The sequence below is a fragment of the Trachemys scripta genome, chromosome 7 (genome assembly GCF_013100865.1).
Source record: "Trachemys scripta elegans isolate TJP31775 chromosome 7, CAS_Tse_1.0, whole genome shotgun sequence".
NCBI classification, from domain to species: domain Eukaryota; kingdom Metazoa; phylum Chordata; order Testudines; family Emydidae; genus Trachemys; species Trachemys scripta.
In genome coordinates, this window is record NC_048304.1 from 126,694,797 (window position 1) to 126,714,666 (window position 19,870).

Genomic DNA, 19,870 nt, shown 5'->3' on the forward strand with positions numbered 1-19,870 from the left:
CGTTACCAGTGAGGGCTGCCCCAGGCACAACGGGTCACAAGAACTACGATCCCTATTTGACTGACGCAGCTGGAATTCCTCATTCCCACTGTCCTGAGGGGATACTGCTTGCCAATCACCTATAGTAGGGCTCCACACTGATACATAGTGGAAGAAAGGATACTTAGTTACGCTACAGTAACTGTGATTCTTCTAGATGTTGTCAGTGTGGATCTCATGACCTTCTCTCGGAACCTTGATTACCAGAAGCTTCAAATTGTGAGGGAACCGAGAGAAGGTCATGGCTGCTCTGCCTTTTGCGCCCTCTCATGGAAACATGATGCAGCATAGGATGCATGTGTGACCCCAACGGACACAGCAATTAAAAAAAAAGTCTGGTTTGCATGTATGAGGTGCATGCGCACCCTACAGTGGGAACCACACTGACAAAAACATCTAGGAGAACCACAGCTACTGCAGGGTAAGTAACTATTCTTCTACACTGCTCTGTAAAGTGTCCCAGTTCTTCATTCTGAAGGGGGAAGGGAAAGGGACAATACCCACACATGGAAGTACTACATTTCTCTTATACCTCACCGAAACATTTCCCTGTGATATGCCTGACCACAGTGTCAGAGTTCTTTGCGCTTTGAAAATATGATCAATCTGCAGAAGATGGTAATAATAGCTGGTGGAGACTGCTTGCTATTTGGAGCTGCACCAGTCGTTTTGGGCAGCCATTACCTTTGCAGAAACATGCCCTAGGTTGGAAGATGCATCTGTGGCTCTGAGAATGCTAAGCTGTTGGTGTTTTCCTTTTCTTGCAGTCCCTCAGCATGACCATGGTGCCTTTGACAACCGTTGTTGCCTTCACTGACACGACAGAATGGCCAGAGCCTCCACGTAGCCAGCCCAGCACGTATTGGAAACTCCCATTTGACTTCTTTTTCCCCTTCAAGGTTGCATTGAATGGGGGGATAAGCTGTCAAGGAGACCTGGCTGGTGCTTTCCTGATGTCTCTCACATTCTGCAGCATTCTCAGTTTCTGAAGAGAATGAAGTCTGGTGCTCTGCTCCTCATGACAACATTTTTGCCCAGATAATACCAGAGAGCTCACTCCATCCTGTTGTATCCTGGTGTCATATCTGGTGCTGGTTCCTCACTTGGGTGAGACAATAAAAGAGACAGTAACCTAAATGATTCCTCTTTGTTCTTGTGAACAGCAAAGAAGGTGTTTATCTGACAGCTAGAAAAGGCAGGTTTTTCAGGGAATCCTGTTAGTGTAATGGTACAGTCAGAATATGATGCAGACCAAAGACTCTTTTATTCTGTTTAGGTTCTCATCCTGTGCCTATCATCATGCTATCCCTGTTCCTTCCTGTAGTGCATTGTGACATGATTAACATCTGTCACCTGTGATTCTTTCATGTCTGCAACCCCCTTATGCAGATTTGTGAAGGTCAACCCAGCATTGCTCATGAGGGATGGGAGGGCAGAAGGAGCAATCTCTGTGTGGAACAAAGAGGAGAGAGGGAATGAAAAGGAACTTTCTTTATTCTGTCCCCTACAAGAAGGAAAAGTCCCTTCCAAGCTGAGCGGTATAGAGAGAAGTGCAGCTTTCATTTCTAGTTTCCCTCCCTATTGGTGGGGAGTCTGGAGCTCAATTGTTCAGCTCCCTATTACAGAAGAGCCTCATCTTTTCATGTGGAATTGTAATTCATACATTTTAAATCTGATATAATTTATCCAGTGATAGTTTCTGTATGAAACCATCAGTGACCCATGACTAGCTTTAGAATGTATGCCTTTGTTAGGGGACCTGAATTATTATTCAGTGATTGATACTATAATGACCTATTTGCTAGTCTCCTCTGGCCCGTTTTAAATAAGCTGGCCTTGTGCATCTGTGTCAATCTTTATCTCTTATTTTGGTATTAATCTCTTCAAATAAAATTGTCAACTGAACATGCATTACTTTATTAAAATGTTTTTATTTGCAAGATGGATATGCAAGACACAAGGAATTATGGAGGTTCTGTCCTTTGGGATTACTGTCCTGGGAATTTTATGCCCAGGTGTTTTGACAGCTCTCCTTTCCACCTCACAGCTCTTCCCTCATGCATACAGGCTCAGTGCCACACTCCCCACCTGTGGTGGTTTAGGATTCTCTAAAACTGGGCAGTACTACTGCTCCAGGTCCAAGCAGAGGCTATATTGGCAGTGACAACCATTGTGAACGTTGGATGATGTATAAGAGATGAGCCATTGTGAGCAGTCAGAGTTGGAGATTAAAGTTAATTATTTTAGAAAAGGTTTGCAACTTACTATGAGACTGCAATCTCATGCAACGCCTAGGCTTTGACTCTGGCCTCCTGTGGCTCAGTGACATTTCAAAGATTTCCGGGCCAGAAAAGACCTCTAGATTTTGGGATAAATGAAGGGGGGGTAGCTTCCTTTTATGAACACCCAGCCAGCCAGTTAGCTATAACATCCCTCTTGGTAGCTGTTCTCTACTTTCTTTACCTGTAAAGGGTTAAAAAGCCCATAGGTAAAAGAAAGGGAGTGGGCACCTACCAAAAGAGTCAATGGAAGGGCTAGAACTTTTTAAAATTGGAAAAAAACTTCTCTTTGTCTGTCTGTCATTCTCCAGAGAGAGTGGACAGAGCAGAGGCAGGGCTGGGACTATGCTATAAGAGCTTTGAGCCAGGTATGGAAAACCATCAAATCATACCTAGGAATTGCTTATCTGAAACCCCAGATATGTAAGTAAATCAGGGAATGTCTAGGAAGATGCGATTAGGGTTATTTCTTATTGTCTTGTGGACTCCTCTGTGCTAACCCCAGGTGCTTTTGTTTTGCTTGTAACCTTTAAACTGGACCTCAAGAAAACCATTCTTGATGCTTAATTATTATATTTGCTCTTTTTAAATCTAGCAATAGCCTAAGTTCCAGATGTATTTTCTTTCTTTTTGTTTTTAATAAAATTTATCTTTAAGAACAGGATTGGGTTTTTTGTGTCCTAAGAGGTTAGCGCATATGTTGTTTAATTAGCTGGTGGCAACAGCTGATTTCCTTTGTTTTCTTTCTCAGCTTTCCCCTGGAGGGGGTGTGAAAGGGTTTGAGGGTACCCCACGGGAAGGAATTCTCAAGTGCTCCTTCCTGGGTTCTCAAAAGCGGGGGCGGGGGAGAGTTGCACTTGGGTGGTAGCAGCATCTACCCATCCAAGGGGAGAGAAAAGCTGTAACCTTGGGAGTTTAATACCAGCCTGGAGTGGCCAGTATTAATTTTTTAGAATCCTTGCGGGCCCCCACCTTCTTCACTCAAAGTGCCAGAGTGGTGAATCAGCCTTGACAGATCTATTCAAGGTGTGGCCAAACTGCAGCTCGCGAGCTGCATGCGGCTTTTTTACAGTTAAAATGTGGCTCACAAGCTGAAGCCCCAAGCCCTGGTGCCTCCCGTGGGGCAGAAGCCAAGAGCCCCGGCGCCGCCCCCAGGCTAAAATCCCGAGACCCCCACACACACCCTCCCCCACATCTGGTAGGCAGAGAATGTGGTGTGGGGGAAGAGGTGGGAAATACCAGTACTTCAAAAGATTTTAAGCCCTGAGCTATCATGAGAGTGAGGCCTATAGAAAGAGAAGCTCTCACGTGTGCATTATATCAGGAAATTGCATCATTCTGTTTTCAGATGTTGTGCTGTGCGGCCCTCGTGTGCTCACGATCTCCCGGCATTCCACAGAATACAGGCTGTATTTACTGTTCACAAATCTCATTTGGAGTATAAACTTTCGTGGGTGAATGCCCACTTCATCAGACGCAAGTCTGATAAAGTGGGCATTCACCCACAAAAGCTTATGCTCCAATACTTCTGTTAGTCTTAAAGGTGCCACAGGATCCTCTGTTGCTTTTTACAGATTCAGACTAACACGGCTACCCCTCTGATAAATCTCATTTGAATAGTTTTAGATTTAAGTGTTAACTCTACGTTAATTTTGTGGATGACAATGATATCTTCAAATTGTAAGAAATGCAAGCGTGAAGAAGAAAACCGAAGTTTTGAGCCAGAATGGGAGGAAGATTTTGCATTCACTGTTAAAGGTGGCAAACCCCTATGCCTTAACTGCAATGCATTGCTCACTCACTACAAAGCGAGCAACTTGAAACGTCACTACGGAATGAATCACAATAACTTTTCATCTAAATACCCTCCTGAATTAGAATTAAGGATAAACAAGCATTAAAATCATGCCTAAACAGTCAGACACTACTCTTGGCGTTCAGTAAGGAAGCTGGCAATGAGCGAAGCTAGTTTTGTTACGTCATGGAATATCACTCGTGCTAAATGTCCATATTGTGATGGAGAATTTGTTAAGAAGAATGTTGCAGAAGTGGTTGCAATTTTAGATCCAAGTAACACAAAACTTTGACTAATAAAGCAAATTCCAATTTTGTGCCATACTGCGGAGAGGTGTATCTCCCAGATCAGTGATGATGTTACAAGCAAGATGCAAAACGATCTAAAGAATTCTTTAGCATTCAGCCTAACTCTCAATGAATCCACAGATATGCAAGATAAACCACAACTAGTGATAGTTGTTCCCTGTGTTTTCACTGATGTAATTGTGAAAGAAGAAATGTCGGACTGTAGCACGGTGTGCACTCACTGCCACAGCACCTCCTGTTGGTCATCCGGGAATTAGCTCATCCCAGCCTCAGAGCACCTCCTGCAGGCTGGTGTCTCCCTACCCAAACCCTGCAGGCACAAGATGTGGGGAAGCTGTGTTCCTGGCAGGCCAGGAGCAGGAGGAGCAGACCCTGGCCAGGGGGCAGGCCACCTTGCTGCTGAATGGCTCTGTTCCAGGCAGGAACCATACAGAAGTGGAGTGGCCTCTGCTATGACCAGGGGCTCGTCCTCCTCAAGGCCCTGGTCAGGGTTCTCTTCTGCCCCTGCCAGGAACCACAGCCTTCCCCCTACCTTGTGCCTGCAGGGAGCAGATGTCACCTGTCCTGTGGCAGTTCAGGGAGCCCTTGTAGCTCCAGTGAGGGGGCAGGGCCATGACAGCAGAGCTGGTGATTCCTAATCCCTGCAGGTGCAAGGGGGAAGGCTGCTCTCCCACCAACTGTTTCCAATCCATATGTTTTTTGCCAATTTCAGCGGGTCTGCGGAAACCAATGTTTATCGACAAATATTGATATAAATCAAATCTGGCCAAGCCTACGTAAGTATCTATTGAGGTTTTGGGGGGACAGAACTGAAGCCCTCCCAACAGTCCCCACTGCAAAGCTCTGACTCCCTTCTTTCTACTGACTCTTCACTGCACTGTTTCAACACCTCCCGCTCCCTGCTCTGACCCCCACTTTCCCCAAATGGTCAGAATCACCTACCACAGCTCCAACTCCTCCAACATTCCCTCAACATGCCCATTATTCCTGTCCACCCCCCTACATCTGCTACTTTGAGCCCCTCACCCCCGCACTGGCTGCCCCCTCCTCCTTGCCACACCATGTCCCTTCTGAGCTTGGAGGAACCATGAGAAGATGGTTGGGCTATGGAGACTGTATGTATTAGCTGGCGGTAGGTGAGAGCAGAGGAGTGGAGATGCAAAGCCCTTACCCCAGATCTGGGCCTAGTGTACACAGAAGGGGCTGTACACGTCCCGCTACAACATAGAAGACTCAGAAGTGTGTGAAGTGGCCCATTCATCTCAATGTGGTGATCTCAGCTGAATGAGAACACCCTGTGGAAAGTGCTTGTGAGCCTAATATGCACCAAGCATGCCCATTTTCAACTTCTCATCCCAGTCTTAGCACTGCATAGCTAAACATACTTGTTCTCAGCTTCCTACCCAGAGGGGTAAGGATTCCCCAGAAGCCAGCTTGCATGGGGCTGTGGGCACAGGAAGAGGGGCTCAGACCTCCCTAAAGGAGCAAGGCCCCCCCAGATTCCAGCACCCATATAGGAGGATAGACGGTGGGGCTCACCAGCTCCGCATCCCTAATCTCCCTGTACTCCCCTTGACATCTACTCACATGTCCCCCTTCCAGTATCCCACCCCCTTCCCATTCCTTACCACCCAACCCCGCTTATCTCCATTGCCTTAGCCCCAAACTCCTCTCCTGTTGACCCCCCCACTCCTCTGCCTCCTAATCTCTCCTCCTCTTCCTGCACTTTTTCAGCTCTCAGCACTGCTCCCCCTTGCACATGCATTCCCCCTCACTGCTCTGCCCCCCATATTCCTAGATCTGCACCAAAAAGGTTATAAGAATTTTAAAAAGTTATGAGTACCTCCTGCTGTGGGCTGTATACCAGGAATGCTTTGACCTGAAACACACTCAGGTCCATTGTTCAGGAATCATGATTATATTATCCTATCTTTCATCCCCCCCCCCCCCCCCCCCCCCCCCCCCCTCCTAATTTATGTAATCAGTGCTGACGCTCTCCTATAATAATCCCTCAGGTGCAAAAGTAGCAATATACCCAGCAGGCATTCTCACATATCTGTGCAGAGTATGTGTAAATTGTTATCTTTCTGAAAATAGTTAGAGCCCCCTTCTAAATTAGCATGGCACATTTTCCCCCTCTCTCCTTCCTAAAAAACTGACAGAGGTGGCTAGTAGCAACATGCCTAGAGATCATTCTTATTGAATTTAAAGTGCTTGGGTCTAGCTCAGGTTCATTATAAGCTTGATTATAAGCTTTGTAACGATACTTTACAAGAGACCTTTTACAGAAAGCATATTTCATTTACATCATATTTACAATCATAAGCATATTTCCATAAAACACTACGGAGTGCAACGTCACACCTGGTTAAAACACATACCACACGTCCTTGCCACCTTCTGTGCAGTGAGCACACCAGTTTCAAACACACTTTACTCTTGTGCCCTTAATAATGTTTCTTTAAAAAACTGCTAACTCTTCTGAACTCTTTTTTCCCTTGGATTTGCTTCCCAAGAGATCTTACCTACCAATTCTGAGTTTGCTAAAGTCTTCTGTTTTGAGGTCCATTGTCTTTATTCTGCTGTTTTCCATCCTACTATGACTTAGGATATGTCTACACTACCCGCCGGATCAGCGGGTAGTGATCAATCCAGCAGGGATCGATTTATCGCATCGAGTCTAGACGCGATAAATTGACCCCCCGAGCGCTCTCCCGTCGACTCCTGTACTCCAGCTCGGCGAGAGGCGCAGGCAGAGTCGACAGGGGAGCGGCAGCAGTCAACTCACCACGATGAAGACACCACGTTAAGTCAATCTAAGTACGTCGACTTCACGTAGCTGAAGTTGTGTAACTTAGATCAATCCCTTCACTCCCCCCCTCCCCCCCAGTGTAGACCAGGGCTTAGAATCATGAACTCATCATTTCATGATCACCTTCACCCAAACTGCCTTCCACCTTCAAAATCTCAGCCAGTTCCTCCTTGTTTGCCAGAATCAAATCTAGAACAGCCTTTCTTCTAGTTGCTTTTTCCACCTTCTGTAATCAAATGTTGTGTCCAATGCATTCCAAGAACTTGTTGGATAATCTGTACCCTGCTGTATTTTCCCATTTGTAATCCTGTATTTATTTTCCCTTGTTCAGCTGACCCCAAATTTGGACCACTAATGCTGCCCAGCACCCCCATGAGCATGGGCGGTGGGTGAACACATGATTGGGGGAGGCTAGCCCCCAGCCCCTCCCCCTCTGCCCCAGGCCCCCTTCCCCTTCTGCCCCCCCCCCATGCTAGAGACCAGAGCGTACACACACTCCGTGGCCGTGGGCCTCTCTATGCACCTCCACCCACAGTAAGCTGGGCAGGCAGCACAGCTGGAGCGCCTCCAGCCCCAGTGCTGTGCTGGGTGGGTGGCACGGTCCTAGCACCTCCAGTGCCAGATGGGTAAGCGGTGCGCGCAGCGTGGCCCAGCCCTCCTGGGCCTTGTACATACCAGCCCCAGCCTACCTCCTTCCTCAGCCTCTTGGCCACACTGGGAAGGGATTGGGAATGGATGGAAGCAGGCAGGCAGGAGGGGGCTTGGGGACAGATTGTGGGCAGGGCCATCCCAGGCTGCCCATACCCATAAGGCAGAGCAAATTTCAGGACAATCTGAGTGTCTGGATTTACTTAGAAGAGTTGTCATTTTAAACAGAATGTACTTCTCAATCTTAGCTATAGCAGCGCTGACACTGGTATAATTTGCTTGACAGTTGCCCTTCAGTGGTACACAGCAGTTGCTATGCAATCACCTGCTCTTCAGTGGCCTATAGTTGTCATAGTGGTGCATCCTTGAATCATAGATAAGAACTGGAGGATAACTGCATAAATGCTTAAAAAATACAAGGTTAAATTGAACTCCAGCAGCACTGTGCTTGAGCATGGGTCTGTGCTGTGCTCAGGAGAAGAGGTAAGGGGAAGAATGTGGTGGCAGAGTTTGATAGTCTGCTCCAGAGCCTACAGGGGGTCTCTTACCTTCACCTGTGCTGCTCTCTCCATGTACTCTGCAAGAGGCACATTTTCAGTGGCAAACCCTCATATGCCCTCCATCTCTCATTGCAAACCTCTCACTCTCTTACCGATTAATCTTCCACTGTACTATTTTCATCTCAGGTTTCCCCACTAGTCCTCATTGCCCTGTCTCCCTGTAATCTTGGGGTAGGTAAGGTGAAGAGGCAATAAACTTTGATGTTGTCAAATCTACAATGACAACTCCAGGAAAATAAGTCTCAAAGTCCAAATAGTAGTGGGGGTGATTTACAGCTTTAAAGTTCTTTGAGATATGATATGAAAGTAGTCAGTCAACAGATCAGAACAATACTGTGTCCTGCACCTGGCTGCTCTGCCCCATGTCACATGATACTGCAGGGTCAGAACTCCACTACAGTCTAGGAAAGGAACAAGTTTTGGAAACAAAACCCAGTTGATCCACTATTCCTGCTGTAGCCTGTTCCTTTTAGCATCAGCTGAAACTCTTGCTTGGCTCTTCACCACAGGTAGGAAAAATGGGATTCTGACTGATGCAGGAGGATGCTGAAAGGTTTTGCTGGGATCCCATGAAAAGGAGATGCTAGGTCTGGAAACCTCCCTTCCCTTCCTCACCAAACAGTACACATCTTCCCCCCATCTTAAGATCTCCTGGGAGTAAGAGTTCAACCCTCCTTTCTCCCTACCCATTCCACCCTATAATTTTCCAATCATCTGTTCTTCCATCTCCCCCCCAGTACCATACACACCCAGTACCCTAGACTGTCCTCACCTATATTGCCCCATCCCAATCTGGGTTTTGGTTGACTGACACGGTCTGCCAATCTGGGTCTCAGTCATATGGTGCATGGCAATCATCTGGTTTTCAGTCACACAGCACATGCCCCAATCTCGGTCACAGGGTGGGTGCTATCCTTTTGGATCTCAGTTAGGATGACCTGATGTCCTGATTTTATAGGGACAGTCCAATTTTTGGGTCTTTTTCTTATATAGGCTCCTCTTACCCCCCCACCCCGTCCTGATTTTTCACATTTGCTGTCTGGTCACCCTAATCTCAGTTGTAGAGTCCATGCTATTCATCTGGGATTTGATTGCATGGCACGTACCACCTACCTGGGTCTCAGTCACGTGGCATATTCCGCCTGGCTGAGAAAGTGCAATAACTTATAACAGCTTTATGGTATGCAGTTTCTGTTGTAGCCATATTGGTCCCAGGAAACTGATCTGGAAAAAAAGCCCTGTAAGCTCAAAAGTTTCTCTCTCTCACCAACAGAAGTGAGTCCAGCTATTACCTCACCCCCCTTGTCTCTGTAACAGCTTTATTAACATTGCAGCTCAGGAAATTGCCAGTTCACACATGGATCACATCTGCAACTTGTCTGTTTCCTGGCTCAATGTGTTTCCAGAGTAAATTTGGTCCCTTACCATTTTGTTTCTAATTTGTATTTGACAAGAAAATAAAGCTTTCAACCAAGGAAACTTTCTCCCTTCCTGGGGCCTGTGGCTGTCACCCCAATACAAACAGACAGTTGTTATCTGCCTGGGCATCACCCACATTCCTAAGGCCTGGACTTTGTGATTGCAGTGACCCAGGTGGAGGCACGTGGCTCAGACCCAAGGCCACACACCCTACACTGAGACCCAGAGACAGGCACCCAAGGGAGGGCAAGTGCCACCAAGTGCGCCCCAGATGGGCGGTGTGTGGGACTGGGGTGGGGCTAGGGACGTTGCGGGGGCTCCGGCGCCCTGTGCGTGTGAGGGGGGCGGGGCGAACGCGGTGGGGGCGGGGCGGGGCGGGGGACCGGAAGTTGCCCTTGCCCGAGGGGGTTGTCGGAGCTCGCCTCGCTCGCTCCCCTCAGACTTTCCGCCGTCTTCCCCGTTACCAGCGCAGCGGCCGGGCCTCCGGGCGAACGGAAAGTGCGTAAGTGGCTTTGCGAATGGGGGCTGGCGCGGTCCGGCCAGTGGAGGGGGGCGGGGTGAGGGGCACCGGGAGTTGGGGGTACCTTGTGGGGCGCGGAATGACTAGAGGGTGGGGGCTGCTGGGGGTAGCGGGGGTGTGTGGAGGTGGCTGGGGGCAGCTGGAGGGCGGTATGACAGAGGGTGGAGGCTGCCAGGTATGACCAGGGGTGGGGGTGCGGAGAATGCCAGGAGCGGTGGGTATGCGGGGTGCGGAGGCTGCCGGAGGATCTCTGAGCCGGCTGCGGGGTGTATTGTGGTGTCTTGGTGCCCCAGGCCCTCTCTAGCGGCGAGTCGCAAACTCATTTGCCGCTTCCCAGCTCGGCTAGGCTGACTGCCCTCTCCCGTCTGCTCCCCGACCCTTTCGGTCTGGGACAAGCAGGCACCGCTGCAGCGACAGCAAGACTCCTGTGCTGCGAAGGGAAGAGGTGCCTGCCCTTGACTGGGATTGGGTAGCTGAACCTGTTCCTGGGTTGTTGTTTTTCTTGAGACAAGAAGGGTGTGCTCCTCTGTCAGACAGAGGGGGGAGGGACTCTCTCACTACCGTGGTGAAGGCTGCTGAGGGACACTGAATTGCCATGTGCTGCCTGGTCCCATAAGCAGAGCAGTTGGCAACTCTTGTACACAGTCCTGTGAGTGTTGCATGTTATCCTAAGATTATGGCTTGTAGAGAAAACTGTTACAGATCCCTGACCTGTACCAGGGAAGGCTCTGATACCTGTAGAGGGGGGAGGGGTGGCTAACCTGTTGACTTCTGCAGAACTTTCTTAAGCATCCTTAGCAGAGTGACATGAACACGACTAGTCAGTTTCCTTGTTGCTATTCAGCCTGTGGGCAGCAGCCAAACAGTTGATTGTATCCATTTTACTCTGCTGTTGCTCTGGAAAGCTATGAGTAGCAAAGGCAAACATTTTGGAGCTATGCTTGGTAGAGGAAGGTGTGGGGAAAAAAGGAGTCTGTGCTTTGGGGTAAAATAACAGCCATCCTTACATTTTCAGTAGTCAGTTTGGGTAGAGCATTAGTGACTCTAACCCCTGCTGGGTGGGGGTGGGACCCCAGGGGGGTGGAAGAGGAGGGCTCCTTTTCTCTTCCAGCCCCTGGAGGGTTGAACATCAAACTTATGATACCTAATAGGCTGAAGCTGACTTTAAAATAATAATTAAAAAACAAGACCCAGAAGCAGCATCCTGAAAGACTTTTCCAGTACATGTCCTGAAAGCTGAGGTGATGCACCTGGACCGCATTGGTGCGTCCCATTAATGTTTTGTATTTGCTTCTGGCAATGGGGCTTAGTCCTCTGAATAGGAGATAAACTGTTCAAGCATTTGTACCAGGTGACATTCCTGTGACACTTAACAGTTGTTCCAAGGTTTTAGTGTAACACTCAGTGATAAGACTGTTGCAGTTGCACAACCCATCTCCACAAAAAGAAATAATAGGATCAAACTAGCACAGCTTCTGCAAGAAGAAACTGTGTCCCTCTAACCTGCTCATTCTTTGAAAGCTGTCATATAATAGTAACTAAAGATGACCCAACGGATGTAACTTACAAATTACTTGAATCACAGATTTTTTTTTAAAATCTCAGTAAGAGATTAAGTTTAAAAATATATTATGAAATGAGGGGTGTAGTCTTATTTTAGATAAATGATTATGATGTAGGATTAAAATGTGTTGCCATAAACACTTAGAATCATAGACTATCAGGACCTCAGGAGGTCATCTAGTCCAACCCCCTGCTCAAAGCAGGGCCAATCACCAGACATTTTTGCCCCAGATTCCTTAGTGGCCCCCTCAAGGATTGAATTTATAACCCTGGGTTTAGCAGGCCAATGCTCAAACCACTGAGCTATCTATCTTCTCCCCCCGCCCCCCTGCCAGCCCAAACTCTCCTTCCCCCAGAAAAACTCAGGCTATAAATTACAATACCGTAGTCTGGCTTTTGTCCTTTCTCCAGTTTTATTTGGATTGCATTGATCTGCAAAGGAATATTTTGAGTTAAATATTTTTATCCCTCTTCATATGTAATGTAACTCTCTTCTGTTGCATTTTTTTTAAAAAGACCAACATAGTGTCCCTACCTTATTCTTCGAAATTGAAATGAATTTTTTTGTTCGGTTTCCCTCTGCACTATAATAGGTTTCAAAGAGACCCAGCAAAGGTGTTTTTGATGACCAAGACCACTATTTTATAGGTGAGCACCAGCTCCTCTGTAGTTAAACTTCCCAACCTTAAAGGACAACTCTTCTAAAATGGCATGGTTATCTGGATTATCTTGAAATTTGGTGAGAGTAATGGGGGTGCAAAATAGAGTTAGTGATCTGAATTTGGAGCCATGTGACCAAGGGATTCCTGAGATAAAGCTTCTGAAAAAAAAGCAGCTTGTTTTAAGATTGACAGATTCTAACAAGTTCATATTTTGTACACACATTGAGGAGTGTATCAACTGATGGTTCTGATCGGGCCACAAAGGATCTGTCACTTAAGTCTTACCCCAGCTAGTGCATGGGGCCCGCTGTTATGTATTTCTTTGTACAGGGTAGGTTGCAAGGCTGCTGCTAACAAGCCAGGCTTCTGTACCTGATATGGACTGGCCACAAAGCTTCCTTCTCAACGGGGGAGACACCAGATGTGTTCGCTATAAGCTCCTTTAATATTCTGCCAGGTAGGGCTGAAGTTAACTTAGATAAGTTATGTTACACACAGCGCCACCATTGGCTGAACAATAGAATACAATTTAGCATTCCATCACACCCACTACCACTGTGGGGAAGCAATACAGTAACTCCACACTTAACATTGTAGTTATGTTCCTGAAAAATGCAATATTGAGCGAATCCAATTTCCCCATAAGAATTAATGTAAATGAGGGGGTTAGGTTCCAGGGACATTTTTTTCACCATATATATATATATACTCTGTGTGTGTATATTTTTATATATATAAATGTTAAATAAACAATTTAATACTGGTACACAGTGATGATGATTGTGAAGCTTGGTTGAGGTGGAGGAATCAGAGGGTGGGATATTTCCTTTACTGCTAAATGATGAACTAGCAATTGCCTGAGCCCTCAAGGGTTAAATCTCTCACTCTACAAGGCAGCAGGAATGGAGGGAGATGTGCCCATTTCCCCTTTCTACACTGTCTTGTTAATTAGATCAGCTTGCTGAGACTGCAAGCTCCCTCGTCCTGAGCCCTGGTGGTCCCCTCCGCACTATGGAAGATGGGGTAAGCGGGGTGCAGGGGGGAGGGGGACACCCTGACATTAGCTCCCCTCTTCCTTCCCTCCCCCCTTGCATAGCAAGCAGGAGTCTCGGGGAGCAGCTCCAGGGCAGAGGGCAGGAGCAGCACATGGCAGTGTGGGGGCGGGACAGCTGCAATTGGTAGCCTGCTGGGCAGCTGCTGCACAGGGAACTTAGGGGAGCGGGAAGCTGATGGGGGGGCTGCCAGTCCACCTTCGTTCCAAGCCCCCACCAGCTAGCTGCAACGGGCTGCTCTTCCTGCAAGCAGTAGACAAAGCAGGTGGCTGCCAAACGACATTAGAAGGGAGCATTACACAACTTTAAATGAGCATGTTCCCTAATTGATCAGCAACGTAACAACGTTAACCTGGACAACTTTAAGTGAGGAGTTACTGTATTGAAAACACTGTTATAGTGGACCACCAGACCTGCTGTAGATTTAGACCAGCATTTATATTTCAATGCTCTAAAATCTGCATAGTTACTTGGCTTGCTTTGGAATTTGGTGTAACTTGTGAGGGTGCTGGATGGTCCAAATCTGGGGACCTGTGACAAAGGGGTTTCTAAGATACAGGCCCTCCCAAACTGCTTTTCCTAAGGTTAACAGTCTACCAACATTTTTTGCCCAGACCTGAGGATCAAACCAGGGTTCTAATCCTGGCAACAGGGGTCTCAGTTTTTCAAGGATTACGCTCAACTAATGTCTGACAACCATTGCCCCTTTGGTGGATCAGAATATTTGCCAAAAAGTTTAGTTCTTTATTTTATGTATGTTCAAGAGCTAAAGAAACTGCACTGAGCGTGTGCAGACGAAGGAGCCCAGGGAGTTTATAGTGAGGAGAGCTTCACTGCAGCTGGATAGCTCAAGGGGTTAAGAAGTAACCTTTGACCCTAGCTGGGTGGGTCAGGCTCAATGTATCTCGCTTAGTGCAGAAATCAGAAAAAGGTCTGAAGACTTGTTGCTAAAATCTTTTGTGTGTGTGTGTGGGGGGGGGGGGGAGGATGGGGAATGTAATCAAAGTATTTTTGAAGGGAAAAAAACGTAGTCGTTCACTTGCCTGCTGGAGGAGGAGGATTAGGTGGCAGTGTGGGAAATAGAGGGACTGGAGTGAGGAGAGTGAGGTAATGGGGATGGGCGAAGGCTTGGGAGGTTCAAGTGGGGACACTTGGCAAGGGAACTTGGGGGTGAGTGGTAGGGGAACTGGGGGAGAATAGGGACAGGTGCACCACAAATTCATTCCATTATCCTTCCCTCCTTTGTGTCTGTGTCAAGATGGGGGAGGGGGGGCGAGGAGAGGAGGGACTGAACCCTTCACCCTAATTTCATGTGTGTGCTGGGGTCTGAGCCCATCTCTTTGCCCCCAGTGTGAGCCTGAATCTTGGTGGGGGAGGGCTCTTCCCTCTGAAAGAGTCTGATCCCCCTCTCCCTGCTCCCCAGGTGAGCAAGCATTTGGCAAAGCCCTGACCCTGTGGGCGCGGAGATGAGAACAGGCATGCTAGGAGATGCACCAAGTTGTTCTGCAACTGCAGTGAGGAGTGGAGAACTGGCATACTTGATATACATCATAGGTTTCTCAAGCACTGGGGAGGGGGGATGGGCACATTCTCTGAGATGAATTGAGTAGTTCACATGGCTCAGAGCTACTGTTTCAGGTTTAGTCATTCAATGTTACAAATCAATGGTTATTATCTATTTAGGAAGGATTGAGTGGACAAAAGGGGAGGGGGAGTGGCAGTCTGTCAAAAATGTCATTACGTGTTTCCAAGTCGCTGATAGCCATTCAAAATCGTTTTCTTCCAAGTTATGGATCAGTGTCCTCACAGATAAAGCACAAGATAGGTTATAAGTTTGTGTCTGCTATAAACCACCAAATCGCACTAGGGAACAGGGTCGGCTCCTTATGCACTTCTATATAATGAGTAGGAAAAAAAGTTGCAGGACCAAGGGGGCACTTCAGTTTGAGTGATGTATGCTGGAGGTCTCATGCTGCTAGTACTAAGAACATAAGAAAGGCCGTACTGGGTCAGACCAAAGGTCCATCTAGCCCAGTATCCTGTCTACCGACAGTGGCCAATGCCAGGTGCCCCAGAGAGAGTGAACCTAATAGGCAATGATCAAGTGATCTCTCTCCTGCCATCCATCTCCATCCTCTGACAGACAGAGGCTAGGGACACCATTCCTTACCCGTCCTGGCTAATAGCCATTAATGGACTTAACCACGATGAATTTATCCAGTTCTCTTTTAAACTCTGTTATAGTCCTAGCCTTCACAACCTTCTCTGGTAAGGAGTTCCACAAGTTGACTGTGCGCTGCGTGAGGAAGAACTTCCTTTTATTTGTTTTAAACCTGCTGCCTATTAATTTCATTTGATGACCCCTAGTTCTTGTATTATGGGAATAATAACTTTTCCTTATGCACTTTCTCCACATCACTCATGATTTTATATACCTCTATCATATACTCCCTTAGTCTCCTCTTTTCCAAGCTGAAGAGTTCTAGCCTCTTTAATCTCTCCTCATATGGGACCCGTTCCAAACCCTTAATCATTTTAGTTGCCCTCTTCTGAACCTTGTCTAGTGCCAGTATATCTTTTTTGAGATGAGGAGACCACATCTGTACACAGTATTCGAGATGAGGGCGTACCATCGATTTATATAAGGGCAATAATATATTCTCAGTCTTATTTTCTATCCCCTTTTTAATGAGTCCTAACATCCTGTTTGCTTTTTTGACCGCCTCAGCACACTACATGGACATTTTCAGAGAACTATCCACGATGACTCCAAGATCTTCTTCCTGATTAGTTGTAGCTAAATTAGCCCCCATCATATTGTATGTATAGTTGGGGTTATTTTTTCCAATGTGCATTACTTTACATTTATCCACATTAAATTTCATTTGCCATTTTGTTGCCCAATCACTTAGTTTTGTGAGATCTTTTTGAAGTTCTTCACAGTCTACTTTGGACTTAACTATCTTGAGCAGTTTAGTATCATCTGCAAACTTTGACACCTCACTGTTTACCCCTTTCTCCAGATCATTTATGAATAAGTTGAATAGGATCGGTCCGAGGACTGACCCTTGGGGAACACCACTAGTTACCCCTCTCCATTCTGAGAATTTACCATTTATTCCTACCCTTTGTTCCCTGTCTTTTAACCAGTTCTCAGTCCATGAAAGGACCTTCCCTTTTATCCCATGGCAGCTTAATTTACATAAGAGCCTTTGGTGAGAGACCTTGTCAAAGGCTTTCTGGAAATCTAAGTACACTGTGTCCACTGGGTCCCCCTTGTCCACATGTTTGTTGACCCCTTCAACGAATTCTAATAGATTAGTAAGACACGATTTCCCTTTACAGAAACCATGTTGACTATTGCTCAACAGTTTGTTTTTCTATGCGTCGAACAATTTTATTCTTAACTATTGTTTCGACTAATTTTCCCGGTACAGATGTTAGATTTACCGGTCTGTAATTGCCGGGATCACCTCTAGAGCCCTTTTTAAATATTGGTGTTACATTAGCTAACTTCCAGTCATTGAGTACAGAAGCCGATTTAAAGGACAGGTTACAAACCTTAGTTAACAGTTCCGCAACTTCACATTTGAGTTCTTTCAGAACTCTTGGGTGAATGCCATCTGGTCCCGGTGACTTGTTAATGTTAAGTTTATCAATTAATTCCAAAACCTCCTCTCGTGACACTTCAATCCGTGACAGTTCCTCAGATTTGTCACCTACAAAAGCCAGCTCAGGTTTGGGAATCTCCCTAACATCCTCAGCCGTGAAGACTGAAGCAAAGAATCCATTTAATTTCTCCGCAATGACTTTATCGTCTTTAAGCGCTCCTTTTGTATCTCGATCATCAAGGGGCCCCACTGGTTGTTTAGCAAGCTTCCTGCTTCTGATGTACTTAAAAAACATTTTGTTATTACCTTTGGAGTTTTTGGCTAGCCGTTCTTCAAATTCCTCTTTGGCTTTTCTTATTACATTCTTGCACTTAATTTGGCGGCGTTTATGCTCCTTTCTATTTGCATCACTAGGATTTGACTTCCACTTTTTAAAGGAAGTCTTTTTATCTCTCACTGCTTCTTTTACATGGTTGTTAAGCCACGGTGGCTCTTTTTTAGTTCTTTTACTGTGTTTCTTAATTTGGGGTATACATTGAAGTTGGGCCTCTATTATGGTGTCTTTAAAAAGCGCCCACGCAGCTTGCAGGAATTTCACTTTAGTCACAGTACCTTTTAACTTCTGTTTAACTAACCCCCTCATTTTTGCATAGTTCCCCCTTTTGAAATTAAATGCCACAGTGTTGGGCTGTTGAGATGGTCTTCCCACCACAGGGATGTTGAACGCTATTGTATTATGGTCACTATTTCCAAGCGGTCCTGCTATAGTTACCTCTTGGACCAGCTCCTGCGCTCCACTCAGGACTAAATCTAGAGTTGCCTCTCCCCTTGTGGGTTCCTGTACCAGCTGCTCCATGAAGCAGTCATTTAAAGCATCGAGAAATTTTATCTCTGCATTTTGTCCTGAAGTGAAATGTTCCCGGTCAATATGGGGATAATTGAAATCCCCCACTATTATTGAGTTCTTAATTTTGATAGCCTCTCTAATTTCCCTTAGCATTTCATCATCACTATCACCGTCCTGGTCAGGTGGTCGATAATAGATCCCTAATGTTATATTCTTATTAGAGCATGAAATTTCTATCCATAGAGATTCTATGGAACATGCGGATTTGCTTAAGATTTTTACTTCATTTGATTGTACATTTTCTTTCACATATAGTGCCACTCCTCTCTCCCTTCCCCCCCCCCCCCCCCCCCCCCCCNCATGAAATTTCTATCCATAGAGATTCTATGGAACATGCAGATTTGCTTAAGATTTTTACTTCATTTGATTGTTAATTTTCTTTCACATATAGTGCCACTTCCCCCCCCCCCCCGCACGACCTGTTCTGTCCTTCCGATATATTTTGTACCCCGGAATGATTGTGTCCCATTGATTGCTCTCAGTCCACCAGGTTTCTGTGATGCCTATTATATCAATATCCTCTTTTATCACAAGGCACTCTAGTTCACCCATCTTATTATTTAGACTTCTAGCATTTGTGTATAAGCACTTTAAAAACTTGTCACTGTTTATTTGTCTGCCCTTTTCTGATGTATCAGATTCTTTTTTATGTGAATGTTTATCATCTGATCTGGCCCCTACTTTATCCTCTTCCATCCTCTGCTCCTGACTATAACCTGGAGATTCTCTATCATTAGACTCTCCCCTAAGAGAAGTCTCTGTCCGAGCCACATGCTCCTCTGCAGCAGTCGGCTTTCCCCCATCTCCTAGTTTAAAAACTGCTCTACAACCTTTTTAATGTTTAGTGCCAGCAGTCTGGTTCCACTTTGGTTTAGGTGGAGTCCATCCTTCCTGTATAGGCTCCCCCCATTCCAGAAGTTTCCCCAGTTCCTAATGAATGTAATCCCCTCCTCTCTACACCATCGTCTCATCCACGCATTAAGACTCTGAAGCTCTGCCTGCCTACCTGGCCCTGCGCATGGAACTGGGAGCATTTCTGAGAATGTCACCATAGAGGTCCTGGATTTCAGTCTCTTCCCAGCAGCCTAAATTTGGCCTCCAGGACATCTCTCCTACCCTTCCCTATGTCATTGGTACTTACATGTACCATGATCACCGGCTCCTCCCCAGCACTACACATAAGTCTGTCTAGATGCCTTGAGAGATCCGCAACCTTCTCACCAGGCAGGCAAGTCACCATACGGTTCTCCCGGTCATCACAAACCCAGCTATCTATGTTTCTAATGATCGAATCTCCCAATACTAATACCTGCCTTTTCCTAGCAACTGGAGTTCCCTCCCCTGGAGAGGTAACCTCAGTGCGAGAGGCAACCCCAGCACCGTCTGGAAGGAGGGTCCCAACTATGGGAAGGTTTCCCTCTGCTCCCGTTGACTGCTCTGCTTCCCTGGGCCTTTCGTACTCCTCAACAGCGCAGGGGCTGTCTGACCAGAGGTGGGACAATTCTACAGTGTCCTGGAAAGCCTCATCAACATACCTCTCTGCCTCCCTTAGCTCCTCCAGTTCCGCCACCCTTGCCTCCAGAGTCCATATGTGGTCTCTGAGGGCCAGGAGCTCCTTGCACCGAATGCACACGCATGCCACCTGCCCAAGGGGCAGGTAATCATACATGCTATACTCAGTGCAATAAACTGGAT

At 46.6% G+C, this 19,870-nt stretch overlaps 2 protein-coding genes across 5 annotated transcripts in view; both read left to right on the forward strand.

Moving 5' to 3' along the window:
• Positions 1–1,947, forward strand: part of TCTN3 (tectonic family member 3) — a gene marked incomplete in the record, with an annotated part of 69,847 nt that extends 67,900 nt beyond the window's left edge. The window contains 1 exon segment of the mRNA XM_034776488.1: positions 807–1,947. Coding sequence (XP_034632379.1) covers positions 807–1,028 — 222 coding nt within the window.
• An 8,271-nt stretch (positions 1,948–10,218) lies between these two features.
• The window catches only part of ALDH18A1 (aldehyde dehydrogenase 18 family member A1), a 100,633-nt gene continuing 90,981 nt past the window's right edge, over positions 10,219–19,870 (forward strand). For 2 of the 4 annotated variants that reach the window (XM_034775449.1, XM_034775454.1), the window contains exon 1: positions 10,219–10,362. The gene's annotated coding sequence lies outside the window, so the exon portion shown is untranslated. The remainder of the gene's footprint in view (positions 10,363–19,870) is intronic. The other 2 variants (XM_034775452.1, XM_034775450.1) reach the window with 2 other exon arrangements.